General features: G+C 39.8%; 2 protein-coding genes across 3 annotated transcripts in view; one reads left to right on the forward strand and one right to left on the reverse strand.

Moving 5' to 3' along the window:
- actr8 (actin related protein 8) overlaps positions 1-1,362 on the forward strand; it is a 31,585-nt gene extending 30,223 nt beyond the window's left edge. The window contains exon 13 of the mRNA XM_079896184.1: positions 692-1,362. Coding sequence (XP_079752310.1) covers positions 692-835 — 144 coding nt within the window. The 3' untranslated portion in view covers positions 836-1,362. The remainder of the gene's footprint in view (positions 1-691) is intronic.
- A 6,809-nt stretch (positions 1,363-8,171) lies between these two features.
- The window catches only part of il17rb (interleukin 17 receptor B), a 28,652-nt gene continuing 15,918 nt past the window's right edge, over positions 8,172-20,905 (reverse strand). The window contains exons 7-11 of one of the 2 annotated variants that reach the window (XM_079897549.1): positions 20,810-20,878; positions 19,225-19,288; positions 19,059-19,148; positions 11,905-12,159; positions 8,172-10,307 (exon numbers count right to left, since the gene is read on the reverse strand). In XM_079897549.1, the coding sequence (XP_079753675.1) occupies positions 9,967-10,307; positions 11,905-12,159; positions 19,059-19,148; positions 19,225-19,288; positions 20,810-20,878 (819 nt within the window). In that variant the 3' untranslated portion in view covers positions 8,172-9,966. The remainder of the gene's footprint in view (positions 10,308-11,904; positions 12,160-19,058; positions 19,149-19,224; positions 19,289-20,809; positions 20,879-20,905) is intronic. The other variant, XM_079897550.1, reaches the window with a different exon arrangement.

The raw sequence follows: 20,905 nt of genomic DNA on the forward strand, positions 1-20,905 counted from the left end.
AGATTCCATACTGCATCTACATAACAGAAGTAACCCCTGAACACAGAGACCTCAGTACTCGGTGCACAACATGCGATAGATCGTTTGAGTATGAATGTGTCATTTTGAGTAGAACATGTACTCCAGATGTCACAAAATGGCAAGTTACCAAACCTAACAACAAAAGCAATGACAAAACGGTGTAAATACAGCTGGAAAACAGTGAAAAACCAACCATACTAATTATTCATGATGGGAACACCAGTATTAGAAAAGTTGAGTAGCTTTTACTTAATTTTATATCGTTGATATTTACGCTTTAATCTCTACAAGCTTGAAATGAGTATATAGGATGAGTATATAAATAATATATATGTTGTTGTTTTTTTTGCCTGATCTAACTTTTTCATGTAGAAATTAAATGCAAAATTCTGTAGGATATACTGCACCACAGAATAATGTTTATCAGTGAATGTAACTTAGAAACAAATGTTTCATTTATAACATTGCCATGTTATAAATCTAACATTTGTTATAAATCAAACATTTGTTTCTAAGTTACATTCATTCATACTTTTGACAACACTATAACATTCACTTTTCAGTGAATAAATTGGGTGTTCGTAAAGGATTTTAAATGTTCGATGGGCGTCCCTCACAAGGGCCTGATGCAAACCCTACCCATAATGCCCTGCGCTGTGCCTCTCCTCAGGACACTGATGCGCGTGTGACGGCGTGGAAGGGCGGCTCGGTTCTGGCGTGTTTGGACACCACACAGGAGCTGTGGATCCACCAGCGCGAGTGGCAGCGCTTCGGTGTGCGGATGCTGCGAGAGCGAGCCGCCTTCGTCTGGTGAACCGGCGCTCCGGCCCAGAGCCGTGGGGAAGCGCATCACTGCTTATTAAAGACTAGGACACAACACGCCTGTCGGAAATAAGACCATATTTCATATATTTTTCATAAAAAGTAAGTATTCCTAATTTCAATGGTCAGAACCATTCCCTGTACCCACTGCTTCTTACAAAAGCCATGTTTATTTAAAAGATACTTATTAAAAAGGGCTTTATCTTTGAAATAAGTTGCTATTTAAATTTCCCCCTAACAGTTCTGGAACTGAACAGCTTTTGCAGAATCTCATTATGTAATCACTGCATAAAATGTCATTTCAAATGTACTTTTCATTATGTGCTAATAAAATAAAAAAATAAATAAAATTGTGAACGGTATAATAATTTTTGTTCTCATTTTCAATATAAACTCTGTCTTAATATCTTCTGTCATTTTGCTTCTCCAGTAAATGTATCTTGATTTAAGAATATTTAAGAGCTGGAAAACAAGGCAGAAACACTGAGGAAGAGTATATTTTTTCAGTATAATAAATGGAAAAAAAAAATTCTGCTTGTTTTATTGATTTAGTCATGCCATCACGGGCCAAATCTAACACTGATGAACTATCACCCCGAGTAAATCACTTCAGATAAAATTGTCTGTCGAAATCTAAACAAATCCAGAACCCAAAGAACACGGATGGAGTTCAGCTGAGTCGGTGTTTGTTCAGGTTAGCAGCCGGGACCTTTGACCTTTGAGTCGCTGGTCTGTCCACTGATGTGTAACGTTCTCCTAAAAATAGAGGCTCCTCCAGCGGGAGTTCTCTTTCTTCTTTTTCTTTTTATTATTTATATAGCACACATAATACAACAGACGTTGCCCAAGGTGCTTCACAAAAGTAGGATAAAACACTTAATTAAAAGTTACATACAAACAAGCAATGGAATGTAAACATAAGACAGGAGACAGCTACATACTGTATCACTTTCACACACAGGGCCACGCCACTTCAGGCTGACCCCCATGCTACATCTAATAAGTGGGTTTTTAACAACGACTTAAACACAGCCAACGACTTTGCTGATCTGACAGCGCGCGGGAGGTTATTCCACAGTATAGGACCGACTCTGTCACCTTTACGTTTAAAATTTGTTCTTACAGTCACAAGGAGATTTAAATTTTCCGATCTCAATGACCTGGACGAAATGTACACAGACAACAACTCAGAAAGGTGTGGTGGTGCCAAATTATGTAGTGCTTTAAAAACCAGAACAATGATCTTGTAATGCACTCTATACTCGACTGGCAGCCAACTTGCCAGTGCAACACAGACGCGCTACGCAAAAACACTACGTGAAAAGACTCGAGGCCCAGACAGAAGGAAATGAAAAGTGGAATAAAGTCGTTATTTTTGTTTGTTTTTGCGCACAAAAAGTATTCTCGTCACTTTATAAACTTAAGATCGAGCCACTGGAGTCACTTGGACTATATTAACGATGTCTTTAACACATTTTCTGGGCCAGCAAGTTTCAGTCCCTTAGAAGCCTATGGAGGAGTGAGACAACTCTCAGATTTAATCAAAAATATCTTAATTTGTGTTTCGAAGATGAACGAAGGTCTTACGGGGTTGAACAACATGAGGGTGAGTAATTACTGACAGAATTTTCATTTTTGGGTGAACTATCCCTTTAAGGATCTCAATAAAGGTGTAACATGATCCGTTCTCTTCACTGACTTAATCAATCTGGCTGCAGCATTTTGTATGTTTTGCCAGAGCTTTTTTATCAATCCCAGCATACAGTGAATTACAATAATCCATTCTAGAGAAAACGACCGCAGAAATAGCTCTCTCAACATCTGTCGGAGATAAAAATGGTTTGGTTTTTGCTAAGAGCTTTAAGTGAAAAAAACTAGATTTAACCACAGAATTTATTTGTTTATCCATTTTTAGCTCAGAGTCCAAGATAAAACCAAGGCTTCTATGGTCGTATCTTTTAGTCGCTCGGACACTAAGTGGGAATTGGGGCCGAAAACTATAACCTCAGTTTTCTCTTCATTTAGTTTTAAAAAATTAGCTGCCAACCAGTCTTTCACCTCCTGAATACAAGCTAGTAGGTTACTGAAAGTATTACTATTTGACTTTTTTACCGAAAAATAAATCTGTACGTCATCCGCGTAGCAGTGAAAAGACATATTGTGTTTCCGAAAAATAGACCCAAGAGGTAGCATATATAGAGAGAATAAGATAGGAGCTAAAATCGAACCCTGGGGAACCCCACACAATAACAGGGACCTCCGGGACATGCAATCTTTTACACACGCAGAGACAGATCTATCAGCAAGATACGAATTAAACCACTTAAGGACATTCCCCTTTAGGCCAACCCAAGCCTCCAGACGCTGCAGCAAAATATTGTGGTCCACCATATCAAACGCAGCACTGAGATCAAGAATCATCAGTACAGAGTTTTCCCCTTTGTCCAAAGTCAAGAAAAGATCATTAAGCACCTTCACCAGTGCGGTCTCAGTGCTATGCCTTGACTTAAAACCAGATTGAAACACCTCAGTTATGGATTTCGACCACAGGTGGTCTTGAAGTTGCTTAAAAACAACTCTTTCTAGCACCTTTGCTAAAAATGGCAGATTTGAAATCGGCCTAACATTATTTGGGTCGTCCATAGGGAGGTTTGGCCGTTTTAACAGAGGAGACACAACAGCATGTTTAAAATCAGTTGGACTGATGCCCTGGCTAAGGCATTTGTTGATTAAGTTCAAGATATTAAGATTCACGGTATCCACGATCTGCTTAAAGAGCCGAGGTGGCATGATGTCGTCTTATGAAGAGGAAGGTTTTAAGTGTGCAATAATATCTGCTAGAGCAGATCGAGAAGTCCATGATGATCTAGGGGAAGTCCATGGTGACGGAGAGGGAGCGTCAGTCCCTACCTGTGGTATAGGAGCCCGGAGGTTCTCAACCTTCCCTTTGAAACATTTTTGAAACTCTTCACAGGTGATAGTTAAGGAGTCCGGATGCAAATTTTGGATAGGATTTATAGCCGCATTGATTGTGTCAAATAACACTTTATTAGCATTCTTTAAAATAGTCTCAGAATAAAATTTGTGCTTAGCGTCCTTTGACTCTTCAACTGCACGCGCAAATGCGCCGGCGCGCTGTATCACTTCATTAAAGCGCAAAAGAAATGCGAGCATGCAACGTCGTAAATTAGTAAGTTAAAAAATAAAAGTAAAATGCCAATAAATTACGTTATTGTTACGTCATGTGTGTTGCTTTTTATCAGGAGCAGTTTCCATGTTTCTTTAGCAGTTCTTCTAGTATTGTGTATCACCATGGTAGCCTAACTGTTGTTTGTTTCCATAACAAAATGCCACTTACTGGTTATTTTGTATATTTTTATATGACTGTGGTGGCTCAGACCAAGACTGTATTAACAAAAACTAGTTTGGGACTACTATTTAATAGCTTAACCTCGCAGTGCCTACTGTTTATCAGTATTTGACATATTCTTACAATTTTCTTTGTATGTTAAGTAAAGGGGGACAGAACTTGTGTGTCAACAATTTTTGTGTAAACAAATGTATTCTAATAGGCCTATACAATTCCTAAAAAGGTGGGTCGCGGCTTGATGACCATGGGGAGATGTGGGTCCCATGGCCAAACTATTCAAAACATCATTCAGTGTTGTGATAATCATAATTAATAATCACAATTACAATTTCAAGGGAATAATCGACAATTATAATTTTTGTCATAATCGTGCAGTCCTACGTTATTCAAATAAAATGTGAATGCATTTGACATTAATTGTTGTTTACTTGTTTGTTTATATCCATAATTAATTGATACCTGATTCCCTTACAATAATTTTTGGCTAAAAAGTCACTGAATCGTTTCGGATCTTATCGTTCTAAATTAACCAATATTGTCCTTGAATCATATCGACAACCACGAATCGCGATACGAATCGAATCGTTGTTAAAACGAATCGTTACACCCCTAGTGTCAGTGTTTCTGAGCTCTGGAGGTTGGGGTCCAGTCTAATATTAAGGTCCAGTCTGACCCTAATCCTAACCCTGAGGGATTTCAGTCGCTCACGTTCGACGTTACATCGATGTCCCGACGTCTTTGGGATCACTTCAGGGAGCCCTATCATCTTCGAGTGTCTATAGAACGAGCCAATGAACGCTGGCATATGTGAATCGTGTCACGTGCCCCGCCGTGCGACGTAACGTCTCCCGTTCCCTCCTTCAGGGAGTGAGGGTTACATACGTAACCAAGACGTTTCTTCTGGGAACGAACACGTCACAGTAGAGTCCTGCACGGGTTCGGGTTCGGGTACCCGCGGGTTCAAAACAGTCACGTGCAAACGTGAAAATACATGCATATTTTTAGGAACACTTCTACAAAACTATGACTATTGATCTATTGACTATTGCCTATTATCACAACATTGAATGATGTTTTGAATAGTCTGGCCATGGGACCCACATTTCCCCATGGTCCTCAAAACTATGACTAAAGAACTATTTTTATTATAATAAAAATATTTTATCAACATATTTCAAGTTGATAAAAAATATTTTTTTTGTTTATTTGAGCCTGCACCCTCCCAGGAGTCTCTAGGCCTACATTCACTTTTAAGAAATCACAACGAACTGCTGCATGAGTCGTCGAGATGAGGAGTTGAAAAAAAAAATAGCTAGAGGAGATTGTAAAGTTGTCGACAATACTTCATCAAAGCTCAAGTCCAGTGTGTGGGAGAAATTTGGAGTCATCTCAGATGAAGAAAGCAATATTGTGAAAGGCTTTGCTGCATTTCGTGTTCGATAGCCGCAACTATGTGGAACTTCGTCGCTGAGGAAGCACGCAGATACATACCTGTGCCGGTAACAAACTAATCACCAGTTCTATCGAACAGTATCTTTCAAAGGGGACAGAACTGAAGGTGCCTCGTAGAGATGAGGACACCATAACCAGGCTGTCTGTGAACTTTGTATGCAATGATATTAGACCCTTTGATGCAGTACACGACGAGGGATTTTTTGCATTAGGACAAGGGTTGATAGATGTTGGTGCTCGGGCTGGTCGTGTGGATGTTAAACAACTACTGCCTGACCCTACGACGGTTTCTCGTGGTGTTAACAAATATGCAGAGGAGATTCGCCAAAAACTAATCCCAGAACTTAAAATGCAGTTGGAGGGGAGTAATGGAGCTGTTACATTGGACATGTGGACTGACGATTACAGAGAAACCGGCTACCTTCGTGTTACTCTGCACTACATTAACAATAAGTGGGAGCTTATCGAACGAGTGCTGTGTACCTCTGAGTGGGAACGGCTGACAACATCAAACCAGCCATCATCAGCGCATTGCGCAAATTTGGCATTGATGAATTCTACTCCAAACTGGTGTATGTGACAGATAGGGGCGCAAATATAGTTGCGGCCCTGCGTACAGTGACCAGATTGAGCTGCGCTGCCCATATTTTCAGTACTGTCCTGTACACTACATTCAAACCATCCCAGGAGGATATGCATGGGGAAGAAGTAACTGCAATGATTGACTCAGCCAAGTCACTGGTGACATATTTCAAGCAGACCAACCTCCAGGCTCTTAAAAACTCTGTAGAGACACGTTGGAATTCCCTGCATACAATGCTAGAGTCTATCAGCAGTCAGTATGAAGACATCCGCACACTTCTGGAAGAGCGAGGGGAAGTGGACCGCCTCACAAACTTGGATGTAGAGGCCCTCTCCGACTTTGTTGCATTCCTGGAGCGATTTAAGGAAGCCACTAAAGCGTTACAGGCATCGAAAACCCCGACCCTCCATCTAACCATTGTTTGGCATGAGCGCATCAGACGCCACTTGCGAGCTTCTTCAAATGATAGCATGACCATTTCCTCACTGAAGGACAAATGCCTCAGTATTCTCCAGGACAAGTTCGACATTCATCGTTTACACAGACTTGCAATGTTCCCGCATCCTAAACTGAAAAGTATGAAGCTACTTGCTGACAGTGGTGAAGTGGCAAGCGTGCACAGTGAGATGCGGCGCCTTGTGAAAGGTCAGTATTAATGCGAACACAGCCACAGGGGGGTTGGAGGAGAGAAAAGAAAAGTGAGATTTTGAGGGATTTTTTTTTTTCATTTTTATTAAATAACATTTGAAAAAACTGTATAAACTGAACACCGAAGAACAGTATTAACTATTGAGCGATGGTGACGCGTTCATAAAAAATGTCACAAAGAACAGGCAAAAGTAGCCTAATGATTATGAATATGTCAAATATGGCCAGGAGACATTTCGATTGTTTATTAATAAACAAGTGTTTTCTGTGTCGGCTGCAAAGATGAAGTTGACGATGCTGACTCGCGATCTTCGCAGTGGTGAACGCGCCAGAGAGAAATGCACATTTCATACAGATTAGGCAAGGCAAGGCAAGTTTATTTATATAGCACATTTCATACACAATGGCAATTTAAAGTGCTTTACATAGAAGAAATTAAAAATAATAAAAAGAAATAAGAATAATTAAAACAGTTCAGAAAAATAAAATAAAATACAGTACAGTACAGTCGGACGAACATTGGCACAGTGCTCATTCAGTAAATGAATAGCTAAACAGAAGTGTTTTGAGTCTGGATTTGAAAGTGACTACTGTAGGAGCACGTCTGATCTCCTCTGGAAGCTGGTTCCAGCATAATAGCTAAAAGCGGACTCGCCATGCTTAGAGTGAACCCTTGGTGTTTCTAGCTGATATGATCCTAGTGATCTGTTGGGTTTATATTCAGTGAGCATATCTGCAATATATTGAGGTCCTAGGCCATTGAATGATTTATATACCAGTAATAATACTTTAAAATCAATCCTAAATCTAACTGGGAGCCAGTGTAAAGACCTGAGGACTGGTCATTTTCATTTTTACAGATTACAGAAGCAGAGAGCAGTCTGTTTTCTTTTGTTTTGAATTGTTTTGTTTAAAAGTAGACATTTCAAGCTTTCTATATATTTCTCAGGTCTGTGAGGCATGTAGCTTATACACTGAGTTTCGGTTAATTTTTGAGACTAGCTCCAGTTAACGCGCCGGCGCCTCCGCTCCGTGTCCTGATTATATTGCCTGCTATGTTTACCTCTTTTTTATTAAATCCAGGCAATTGGTTGATAAAACATTGATCAAAATTAAGATACAATTAATACAAAACGAAATTCACTTTAAAGAAAGGCTTTATACAATAAGAAACTTAATGAAGTGGTCAATATAATGTCTGACCACTCCCGGCATATTGCGCAACTTATGATCTTACTCATGCTTTTCACTTCTCATATAGTCAACATAGATGAATTTTTTTTACATGTGAAAATAGTTTTCTTTAATGACTAGGCTACCACATGTAGGCCTAATAGCCTACAGTATGAGAAATTTAATGTCGGAGCGGGATTTGAGCGAACGAAAAATGTTTTGCCACCTAAAAGTTACAGATTTTTTGTGTCACGTAGGCAAGTGCATTTCCCTCATATTAAATATAAAACGCATGTGTATAATGATATTTTTCTAATGTCTGGACTCCTTTATTAAGGGAGTATGGATATATAAACAGACAATGTATTGGTATTAAATGCATTTTCTGAGAATTTATATTTCGAGTTTTGACTGCAAATGTCACGTCCATAAAATTATTGCACTACAAAGTTTGTTTACATTTATTATAGACCTTAAGGATAAGCGTGGAAGTCCTGAGGAGCAGTGCCACCACCCCCCACCGGAGAAGCGAGTTCGAGTGTCAGACGTAGAAGATTCCAGTGATGAGGCCCCGCAGTATCAGGACGAAGTGGCTGCTTACATCCATCACAAAACGCCAAAAGATTACCATTTTGACATTTTGTCATGGTGGCAAGACCATGCTCACCTTTTCCCTAATATTGCCCAGATTGCGAGGTCTATCCTCGCCATCCCTGCATCCAGCGCTGTGCTGGATACATTATCCAAGAGCGGAGGAGTCAGCTGAAACCGTCAACAGTGGACGATGTGCTTTTTTTACACAGCAATTTAAAACACCACACCACAAGTATGATCTACATTTACATTTACATTTATTCATTTAGCTGACGCTTTTATCCAAAGCGACTTACAATTGCTATATATGTCAGAGGTCGCACGCCTCTGGAGCAACTAGGGGTTAAGTGTCTTGCTCAGGGACACATTGGTGTCTCACAGTGGATTCGAACCCGGGTCTCTCACACCAAAGGCATGTGTCTTATCCATTGCGCCACACCACCCCTTCTAATCCCCTCGCACGGGAAAAGGTAGGCCAAAATTGCCCCCATTAGATCTTGGATTCATAAACGGGACAGTTTCACGTCTCAGCCCTAATTGTAACCTATACCTAGGCTGTATGGTTAGGGTTAGGGTAGCCTAGCATAATGCACAACTAAGTATGTAGCGTTTGTTAGGATTCGCATACAACTGGATTTTTCTTTCATTTAAAAGTATCACATAGCCTACACTGTTGTTATTGTTTAATTTAACACTGTTAAGTATGTGTGGTGTGCAGGGCATGTTTGAACCCGAAATTGTCTGATGTAAGCTAGACGAAATTGCGTTACTCAGTTTTGTGGTAACGTTAGCCATGTTCTTTATGTACCTGCTTTTTGACAGCTTCGACTGAGGTTGTCCTTGTGTTAAGGCCAAAGGCCGTGTAGTAACTTCTGTATGACCTGGCAATAAATGCGGGTCGGGTATCGGTTCTGTTTTAAGCGGGTCGGGTGCGGATTTTAATTAGTGCTGCTGTCGGAAAACGGGTCGGAAGCGGTTTTAAGCACTACGGGTACGGGCGGGTGCGGATTTACAAAATCAGACCCGTGCAGTATTCCTCATTTAAATAATTCATACTTAGAATAAAGGGGCGGGGCCTGGTTGACAGACTGGGAAGAGAGGAGCTGCAACAATGGAGAATATGGGGAAAGTATTCAACATTCAGCAGGAAAACCTGTTCTAGTAGAGACCAATAACAACCTTTATTTTAAGTCTAAATCACAGCTGAACCAGTGAAGAAGCTGCTCAGTGAGTTCGATCAGAGCTGGAACTGAAGTCTTTCATGAGGAAAAATTAACATAAAGGCACATATTATGGCAGGAGATTATGCAGGTGTTTGGTCCCGGCTGTTGTCTTGGGCACAGGTTAGGAGGTCTGTGTGGATCTCCATCTTCTCGAAGGCGTTTCTGAAGGAGCTGAAGCAGGACTGGAGCTTCTGATGGAGCTTCTCTGAGTCTCGGGGCAGAAGGAATCTCCTGAATCCTCTCAGCTCGGGTCGAACGCTCGGGTCCTCGGCCTGCAGGTTGACGACCCAGAACTTGTCCCGGCCGAGCGGATCATGGGCAGCGCTGGACACCAGGTTAAGGGTCAGGGCGAAGAGACTGCTGGCCGAAGCTGAAACCGTGTCATCGCTCACGCCGGGAACTAGGTTTGATTTAAGGTCGTCTGCAAAGAAAAGCATTCAAAGAAGAAAAGAAGTGTGCTTTCAATACAAGTTTATCAATAATTGCCTAATATTGAGACACAAACAAATGGGTCATTCTCAGAAAATATCTCCCCATATAATTTACAGGACTGTTATTTATATTCATCTGCTTCACATTGAGAATCATTGGTTACCCTTTATTTTAAGGTGTCAGTTAAAGTCTGATTATACAAATAAGTACTTGGTAAAATTAACTCAGGACATGTATTTACTAGCGCTGCCCTCGACTAAAGACTTTTCTTGTCGACTAGTAGTCGTTCATTTAAGCCATTAGTAGACTATTCACGTGTTTATATTAAGCCATAAACCATAATAATGTGTCTTTAATTGCCTATATAAAATCCGTATAACCTAATGAGACTGCCTAAACGTTTTAATAATTTATTGGTAATGTTTTCTGTGTTGATGCTGTCTCTTCATCTCCGCAGGAGTGGACACGCATATATGCTAGTTTCATATGGATTGCATAATCGGAGAATATTTATTTTCCATTGTAATCTGTTCATTCAAATGTAAAAATGTCAAGCTTTCTATAGATATATTACTCATGTCTGTGAGGTTAATTTATGTGACGCGCTCAATTTACACCGAATTGTCAGAAAGTGGCATTTTCTTTTTTACAAAGCACAACTGTTTGTTGTTATTGTGAGTTTACAAAAAAAAGTAGACCTTTTACAGTTTGCGTTAATCTTATCTGTATGACCAAAAATGAGTATTTTAAGTAAAATGCGAGTGATTGCACCGGTGCCTGTATGTCATACAGTAAACACACAGTTATGTCTAATAATAACACACATTTGTCTAGGTTAGCATTAGAGCGAGTGGACTTGTAAAGTGCTGCTACTGCACTTACATATTTCAAGTAATAAGCCATATTTGAGGTTGAATAATGTTCTGTCAGGACCACTACCGTCAAATACGATTGACAATTAGCATACAGTTTGGATTGGCGGTCTGGTTCTGTTCTGGGCGAGAACTTCCTGCGCATCCATGAGGCCTAGCATGGATAAGAGCAGCAATAACCCCCCTTGGGGTAAACCGAACAGAACCAACATGAATGTCTGCAAATATATTTATTTCAAGATTTTAAAGTACAACATAATTCGAGAGTTTATTCTGATTCAAGGGGAATCAGAATGCCAAATCCAGAGTGGGCGAGAGGAGGAGCTGGGGATGGAGGAGGGTAATAGCTCCTGAGAAACGCGATAGCTGCTGATAATACTGAAGAAGCTTATATATGAGTACGGTGATAGGCGTCATATTCTTATAGGTAGATGTGGATCAGCTGAGAGTCACTGATGTGAGCTTGACTGACATGACCTGCCAGAACTAACGCTACGCTTGATATAGCCGAATGTTTGGGTTTTCCTTCCCAAGTTTTTTTTTCTTTCTTTTTTTCGACTAAACGACTGATCAAATTTAGGTTGACTAAGCCTCTTCTATTAGGGGGCAGCCCTAGTACTTATTATTGGGTTAGTTGCTTGTAATTTTTCGTAATTCCCCACAAAATCTGCGCCACATTGACAGGTGCTGAGAGGAAAACAGTGAGTCTGGTACCGGTCTGAGGCGGTGTGATGACGAGGACCTTGTCTGCGAGCTCGGCCTGTGTGTTGATCCAGCGCAGCGGGCCTTGTTCCGCTAGGCTTCCTCTGTCCCACATGTCGATGACCACCGTTACGCCAGCGCGACTCTGCAGGGATTGAGCCAGGAGCATCACAGTGCGCTGAAACACACCGTCCACTGCGGGATACACCAGCAACACTCGCACACACACGCCACGCTTCGAGCCACGGACCCACCGCAGCATCTGGCCTGGAAGAGCACGAGTGCGACAGTTATCATAAAGCATTTGGTCACATTTCACATTAGGTGGCCTTAACTACTATGTACTAACATTAAATACCTACAAGACTATGTAGAGTTGAACCTTGACTAACTGGGCCTCAGGTCAGAAGCAGACAGACTGGCTAAACCAACCGTCTGCTAGCTGTCTCACGTCACTGCGGTCAGATAAATCCCATCATATAGAGCCTCTTTCACCTAGATATCATCATATAGAGCCTCTATCACCTAGATATCATCATATAGAGCCTCTTTCACCTAGATATCATCATATAGAGCCTCTTTCACCTAGATATCATCATATAGTGCCTCTATCACCTAGATATCATCATATAGAGCCTCTATCACCTAGATATCATCATATAGAGCCTCTTTCACCTAGATATCATCATATAGAGCCTCTATCACCTAGATATCATCATATAGAGCCTCTTTCACCTAGATATCATCATATAGAGCCTCTATCACCTAGATATCATCATATAGAGCCTCTTTCACCTAGATATCATCATATAGAGCCTCTATCACCTAGATATCATCATATAGAGCCTCTGTCACCTAGATATCATCATATAGAGCCTCTATCACCTAGATATCATCATATAGAGCCTCTATCACCTAGATATCATCATATAGAGCCTCTTTCACCTAGATATCATCATATAGAGCCTCTATCACCTAGATATCATCATATAGAGCCTCTGTCACCTAGATATCATCACATAGAGCCTCTTTCACCTAGATATCATCATATAGAGCCTCTATCACCTAGATATCATCATATAGAGCCTCTTTCACCTAGATATCATCATATAGAGCCTCTATCACCTAGATATCATCACATAGTGCCTCTATCACCTAGATATCATCATATAGAGCCTCTATCACCTAGATATCATCATATAGAGCCTCTATCACCTAGATATCATCATATAGAGCCTCTTTCACCTAGATATCATCATATAGTGCCTCTATCACCTAGATATCATCATATAGAGCCTCTATCACCTAGATATCATCATATAGAGCCTCTTTCACCTAGATATCATCATATAGAGCCTCTATCACCTAGATATCATCATATAGAGCCTCTTTCACCTAGATATCATCATATAGAGCCTCTATCACCTAGATATCATCATATAGAGCCTCTATCACCTAGATATCATCATATAGAGCCTCTTTCACCTAGATATCATCATATAGTGCCTCTATCACCTAGATATCATCATATAGAGCCTCTATCACCTAGATATCATCATATAGAGCCTCTATCACCTAGATATCATCATATAGAGCCTCTTTCACCTAGATATCATCATATAGTGCCTCTATCACCTAGATACCATCATATAGAGCCTCTATCACCTAGATATCATCATATAGAGCCTCTATCACCTAGATATCATCATATAGAGCCTCTTTCACCTAGATATCATCATATAGAGCCTCTATCACCTAGATATCATCATATAGTGCCTCTATCACCTAGATATCATCATATAGAGCCTCTATCACCTAGATATCATCATATAGAGCCTCTTTCACCTAGATATCATCATATAGAGCCTCTTTCACCTAGATATCATCATATAGAGCCTCTTTCACCTAGATATCATCATATAGAGCCTCTATCACCTAGATATCATCATATAGAGCCTCTTTCACCTAGATATCATCATATAGAGCCTCTATCACCTAGATATCATCATATAGTGCCTCTATCACCTAGATATCATCATATAGAGCCTCTATCACCTAGATATCATCATATAGAGCCTCTTTCACCTAGATATCATCATATAGAGCCTCTTTCACCTAGATATCATCATATAGAGCCTCTTTCACCTAGATATCATCATATAGTGCCTCTATCACCTAGATATCATCATATAGTGCCTCTATCACCTAGATATCATCATATAGAGCCTCTATCACCTAGATATCATCATATAGAGCCTCTGTCACCTAGATATCATATAGAGCCTCTATCACCTAGATATCATCATATAGAGCCTCTATCACCTAGATATCATCATATAGAGCCTCTTTCACCTAGATATCATCATATAGAGCCTCTTTCACCTAGATATCATCATATAGAGCCTCTTTCACCTAGATATCATCATATAGTGCCTCTATCACCTAGATATCATCACATAGAGCCTCTTTCACCTAGATATCATCATATAGAGCCTCTATCACCTAGATATCATCACATAGAGCCTCTTTCACCTAGATATCATCATATAGAGCCTCTTTCACCTAGATATCATCACATAGAGTCTCTATCACCTAGATATCATCATATAGAGCCTCTTTCACCTAGATATCATCATATAGAGCCTCTTTCACCTAGATATCATCATATAGTGCCTCTATCACCTAGATACCATCACATAGAGCCTCTTTCACCTAGATATCATCATATAGAGCCTCTTTCACCTAGATATCATCACATAGAGCCTCTATCACCTAGATATCATCATATAGAGCCTCTATCACCTAGAGCCTCTTTCACCTAGATATCATCATATAGAGCCTCTTTCACCTAGATATCATCATATAGAGCCTCTTTCACCTAGATATCATCATATAGAGCCTCTATCACCTAGATATCATCATATAGAGCCTCTTTCACCTAGATATCATCATATAGAGCCTCTTTCACCTAGATATCATCATATAGAGCCTCTATCACCTAGATATCATCATATAGAGCCTCTTTCACCTAGATATCATCATATAGAGCCTCTTTCACCTAGATATCATCACATAGAGCCTCTATCACCTAGATATCATCACATAGAGCCTCTATCACCTAGATATCATCATATAGAGCCTCTATCACCTAGATATCATCACATAGAGTCTCTATCACCTAGATATCATCATATAGAGCCTCTTTCACCTAGATATCATCATATAGAGCCTCTTTCACCTAGATATCATCATATAGAGCCTCTTTCACCTAGATATCATCACATAGAGCCTCTATCACCTAGATATCATCATATAGAGCCTCTATCACCTAGAGCCTCTTTCACCTAGATATCATCATATAGAGCCTCTATCACCTAGATATCATCATATAGAGCCTCTATCACCTAGATATCATCATATAGAGCCTCTATCACCTAGATATCATCATATAGAGCCTCTGTCACCTAGATATCATCATATAGAGCCTCTGTCACCTAGATATCATCATATAGAGCCTCTTTCACCTAGATATCATCATATAGAGCCTCTATCACCTAGATATCATCATATAGAGCCTCTTTCACCTAGATATCATCACATAGAGCCTCTATCACCTAGATATCATCACATAGAGCCTCTATCACCTAGATATCATCACATAGTGCCTCTATCACCTAGATATCATCACATAGAGCCTCTATCACCTAGATATCATCACATAGAGCCTCTATCACCTAGATATCATCATATAGAGCCTCTATCACCTAGATATCATCACATAGAGCCTCTTTCACCTAGATACCATCATATAGAGCCTCTTTCACCTAGATACCATCATATAGAGCCTCTATCACCTAGATATCATCACATAGAGCCTCTTTCACCTAGATACCATCATATAGAGCCTCTTTCACCTAGATATCATCATATAGAGCCTCTATCACCTAGATATCATCACATAGAGCCTCTATCACCTAGATATCATCACATAGAGCCTCTTTCACCTAGATACCATCATATAGAGCCTCTTTCACCTAGATATCATCATATAGAGCCTCTATCACCTAGATATCATCACATAGAGCCTCTTTCACCTAGATACCATCATATAGAGCCTCTTTCACCTAGATACCATCATATAGAGCCTCTATCACCTAGATATCATCACATAGAGCCTCTTTCACCTAGATATCATCACATAGAGCCTCTATCACCTAGATATCATCACATAGTGCCTCTATCACCTAGATATCATCACATAGAGCCTCTTTCACCTAGATATCATCATATAGAGCCTCTTTCACCTAGATATCATCATATAGAGCCTCTTTCACCTAGATATCATCATATAGAGCCTCTATCACCTAGATACCATCATATAGAGCCTCTTTCACCTAGATATCATCACATAGAGCCTCTATCACCTAGATATCATCATATAGAGCCTCTATCACCTAGATATCATCATATAGAGTCTCTATCACCTAGATATCATCATATAGAGCCTCTATCACCTAGATATCATCACATAGAGCCTCTATCACCTAGATATCATCACATAGAGTCTCTATCACCTAGATATCATCATATAGAGCCTCTATCACCTAGATATCATCATATAGAGCCTCTTTCACCTAGATATCATCATATAGAGCCTCTATCACCTAGATTTCATCATATAGAGCCTCTATCACCTAGATATCATCACATAGAGCCTCTATCACCTAGATTTCATCATATAGAGCCTCTATCACCTAGATATCATCACATAGAGCCTCTATCACCTAGATATCATCATATAGAGCCTCTGTCACCTAGATATCATCATATAGAGCCTCTGTCACCTAGATATCATCATATAGAGCCTCTATCACCTAGATATCATCATATAGAGCCTCTGTCACCTAGATATCATCATATAGAGCCTCTTTCACCTAGATATCATCACATAGAGCCTCTATCACCTAGATATCATCACATAGAGCCTCTTTCACCTAGATATCATCATATAGAGCCTCTTTCACCTAGATATCATCATATAGAGCCTCTTTCACCTAGATATCATCATATAGAGCCTCTATCACCTAGATATCATCACATAGAGCCTCTTTCACCTAGATATCATCACATAGAGCCTCTATCACCTAGATATCATCATATAGAGCCTCTATCACCTAGATATCATCACATAGAGCCTCTATCACCTAGATATCATCATATAGAGCCTCTATCACCTAGATATCATCACATAGAGCCTCTATCACCTAGATATCATCATATAGTGCCTCTATCACCTAGATATCATCATATAGAGCCTCTTTCACCTAGATATCATCATATAGAGCCTCTATCACCTAGATATCATCACATAGAGCCTCTTTCACCTAGATATCATCACATAGAGCCTCTATCACCTAGATATCATCATATAGTGCCTCTATCACCTAGATATCATCACATAGAGCCTCTATCACCTAGATATCATCATATAGAGCCTCTTTCACCTAGATATCATCACATAGAGCCTCTATCACCTAGATATCATCATATAGAGCCTCTATCACCTAGATATCATCACATAGAGCCTCTATCACCTAGATATCATCACATAGTGCCTCTATCACCTAGATATCATCACATAGAGCCTCTATCACCTAGATATCATCACATAGAGCCTCTTTCACCTAGATATCATCACATAGAGCCTCTATCACCTAGATATCATCATATAGAGCCTCTATCACCTAGATATCATCACATAGAGCCTCTATCACCTAGATATCATCACATAGAGCCTCTATCACCTAGATATCATCACATAGAGCCTCTATCACCTAGATATCATCACATAGAGCCTCTTTCACCTAGATATCATCATATAGAGCCTCTATCACCTAGATATCATCACATAGAGCCTCTATCACCTAGATATCATCATATAGAGCCTCTATCACCTAGATATCATCACATAGAGCCTCTATCACCTAGATATCATCACATAGAGCCTCTATCACCTAGATATCATCATATAGAGCCTCTAACACCTAGATATCATCACATAGAGCCTCTTTCACCTAGATATCATCATATAGAGCCTCTAACACCTAGATATCATCACATAGAGCCTCTTTCACCTAGATATCATAATATAGAGACTGTGTCTGTTCCCTGAATTAGGACATACAAAAAACTTCCAAACCCATTTAAGGGTAAGAATTTAATTGTTGTTTAACAAATAAAAAACAATATAATACAGATGAATAAACAATAAAGCTTGGATTAAAGCATCAGTATTACTCAGAGGTCTAGTTTAAAATATAATTCTTTTGAAGTGTTGGTGCTTAAAGGGATAGTTCACCCAAAAATGAAAATTAGTCCATGATTTACTCACCCTGATGCCATCCTAGGTGTAAATGACATACTTCTTTCAGACGAATACAATCAGAGTTATATTAAAAAATGTTCGGGGGGTTGATAAAGGCCTTTTGAAGTGAAGCGATGCGTTTGTGTAAGAAAAATATCCATATTTAAAACTTTATCGACTAAAATAACTAGCTTCTGGCAGACGGCCGTACGCATCAAAAGAGTAACACATAACGATGTATAACGAGTAAAATACTGTGTGATAATTGTTCATATTAAACCATATAGATGTTTGGGTGAATTCAGGTAGGGGTGGGTGAAGGGAATGATGTGTAAATTGGGAGGTGATCAACTCAAGTGTGATCGTGTCTCGAATGGGGATGGTAATATAGCAAAAGAGTTCAAATCTTAATTTCCTTTGTTTTCTCAGAGAGTAGCTTTCTCTTCCAGTGCTTCCAGTTTCTCTCTGCGTCAGACTGAATAAGGAGGATAAATGTTTAAATTAAGTGTTATTTTATGTTTTTCCAGCTTTGAGTTTAACTTCCTTTCTTTTGTCAATTTTTTTTAGTTCTGCCAGCTTACTAGGGTTTACAGTTCTTTGTCCATACAATGGAAGTCAAAGGGCACCAAATCTTTTTGGCAACCAATGCTCTTCAAAATGTCTTCCTTTGTGTTCCACAAAAGAAAGAAAGGCATGCAGGGTTGTAACAAAATGACAGTGAAAAGAAAATAGTCCTGGTTCTCCCCATACCTGTTTACAAAGGTGTGAAAGCAGGTTTTAAGTCATTTTATTGTTCACTTACACGTGATGCAGCCGCAGAGAAGCACGAACAGAAGCGCCAGAACGCACCCAACACCAATGGCCAACCCAGACTTGCCTGGAGCTGAAAATTCTAAGAGGAATCACACAAATGTTCTGAGCAGACAATTCAACGAGTATAACGAGATGATGAATTATAGGATACTCACTCATACAGTTCACTTTATGCCGAACTTTACTGTTTCCCTTGCAGTGTTCAAATTGAGATATTATCTTAAAAAAAAAAAAAGCAAGTTACTTCAGGTTCCCTTTCGAAGTGGAACTCTATGCTGCGTCCTCAGTTGGAACGCTTCATGCGCCGGTGTCTGAAGCACGTGTGTTACATGGCAATTTTGATTGGCTACCGCAGTCAGGAGTTGTGTGTAGTATGTCTAGGGTTTAATAGTGTAATATGTCTGGCAGAGGGCATGTTGTTGGACCGATCTAGTTCTGAGGACGGGAGTTGCGGTGGATATGCTGAGTGACTCCGTCTCCTCGCTTGACTCCACATATGAGGAGATGGTTGATGAAATGACCCCTGCCACGGCCAAATTAAACCCAGACTGGTCGGTGGAGAAAGAGGAATCTGCCCAGGGTAGTCTGGATGAGCAATTCCTGGCAGGTCATACCAGGCCCGGATGAAATTTACTCCTACTTTCAAACTTAAGGATAAAAGCAAGTTATCAAATGTCTTAAAGCTAAGAATCACTCTTACTCTCCCAGTTATTTAAGACTCTCAAGTGGTTAGGAGTTTCCAGTAGGAGTGAGGATGTGTCCCGCCTCATTGTCTGTTGCGCCCTTGAACTGACTGCGTCTGTATGTCTCCTTAGCAGTAAAGCTAGACTGTTGTAGATGATGTAGAGTTATTGATACAATCTACTACCTTACTTGTCTCTCCAGAAGCTTGCACCTCTTGCTATGGAGGTAATATGGATATGCCTTCCTTGTATGTTTGGTGTTGCAGGTGTAGAGTTGGGCTTCATCGCTCTCACGTACTTACTTACACATACTTCAGGCATGGCAACGTCTTCCTTCAGACAATCTGAAGCTGATGCCGTTCTCTCTGGGCAGCCTTATATAACCTGTAAGTCACCTGACTACAGGAGCCAATAAGAATTGGCGTGTAATACACATGCTTCAGACACCGGCTCACGTGAAGCGTCTGAGGACGCAGCATCTCATTCCCTTTCTCAATATCTGTTTTGCTCGCTTCAAGGAGGTCTAGCAATTTGTTCTGGAAAACAGTACAAGATACTGACTTTGTACAACCCCAATAATGACCATGATGAACGTGTGTTACCATGCACAGACTTCTTACATAATTTGTTGATAATATGTTGTTTTCCATGACTTTCCAATCATTTATAATGATAAACATTATGATTACAAATAATCATTTTATAGCGATCTCTGAAGCAGTTTCAATTTCTATGTAAGATACCAATATTTGGAAAAACAGATTTAATAAGTACATGGGAAAACTGGGTAATAGATTTAACCTGTACCGTTTTTGTAAGTAAAAAAGGAACAAATCATCTTCAGTGGAATCAGTGGAAAACTGTACATTACATTCCCAGAATTCCTGTGACACTTTGATGGTTTTTCATTTTAATAATTATTTTCATCAGTTATGTATATTAGGGTATTATGTTACATCTTATGTTGTCAAATGAATGTTTATTGCAGTATTTTAGTCATGCATGTTTTGTATTGTTTTGTGCACCTTCTATGTATTAGATCTGATTCTATAGTCACCCATATTGTAAGGTCTTCACAGGGACCCGTGTATTCCAGTTCCACTTGACATTTTTCTACTTTGCATCCCTGTAGGGCCAACAAACAAATATGAAA

This window comes from Squalius cephalus (genome assembly GCF_949319135.1).
Source record: "Squalius cephalus genome assembly, chromosome: 16".
NCBI lineage: Eukaryota > Metazoa > Chordata > Actinopteri > Cypriniformes > Leuciscidae > Squalius > Squalius cephalus.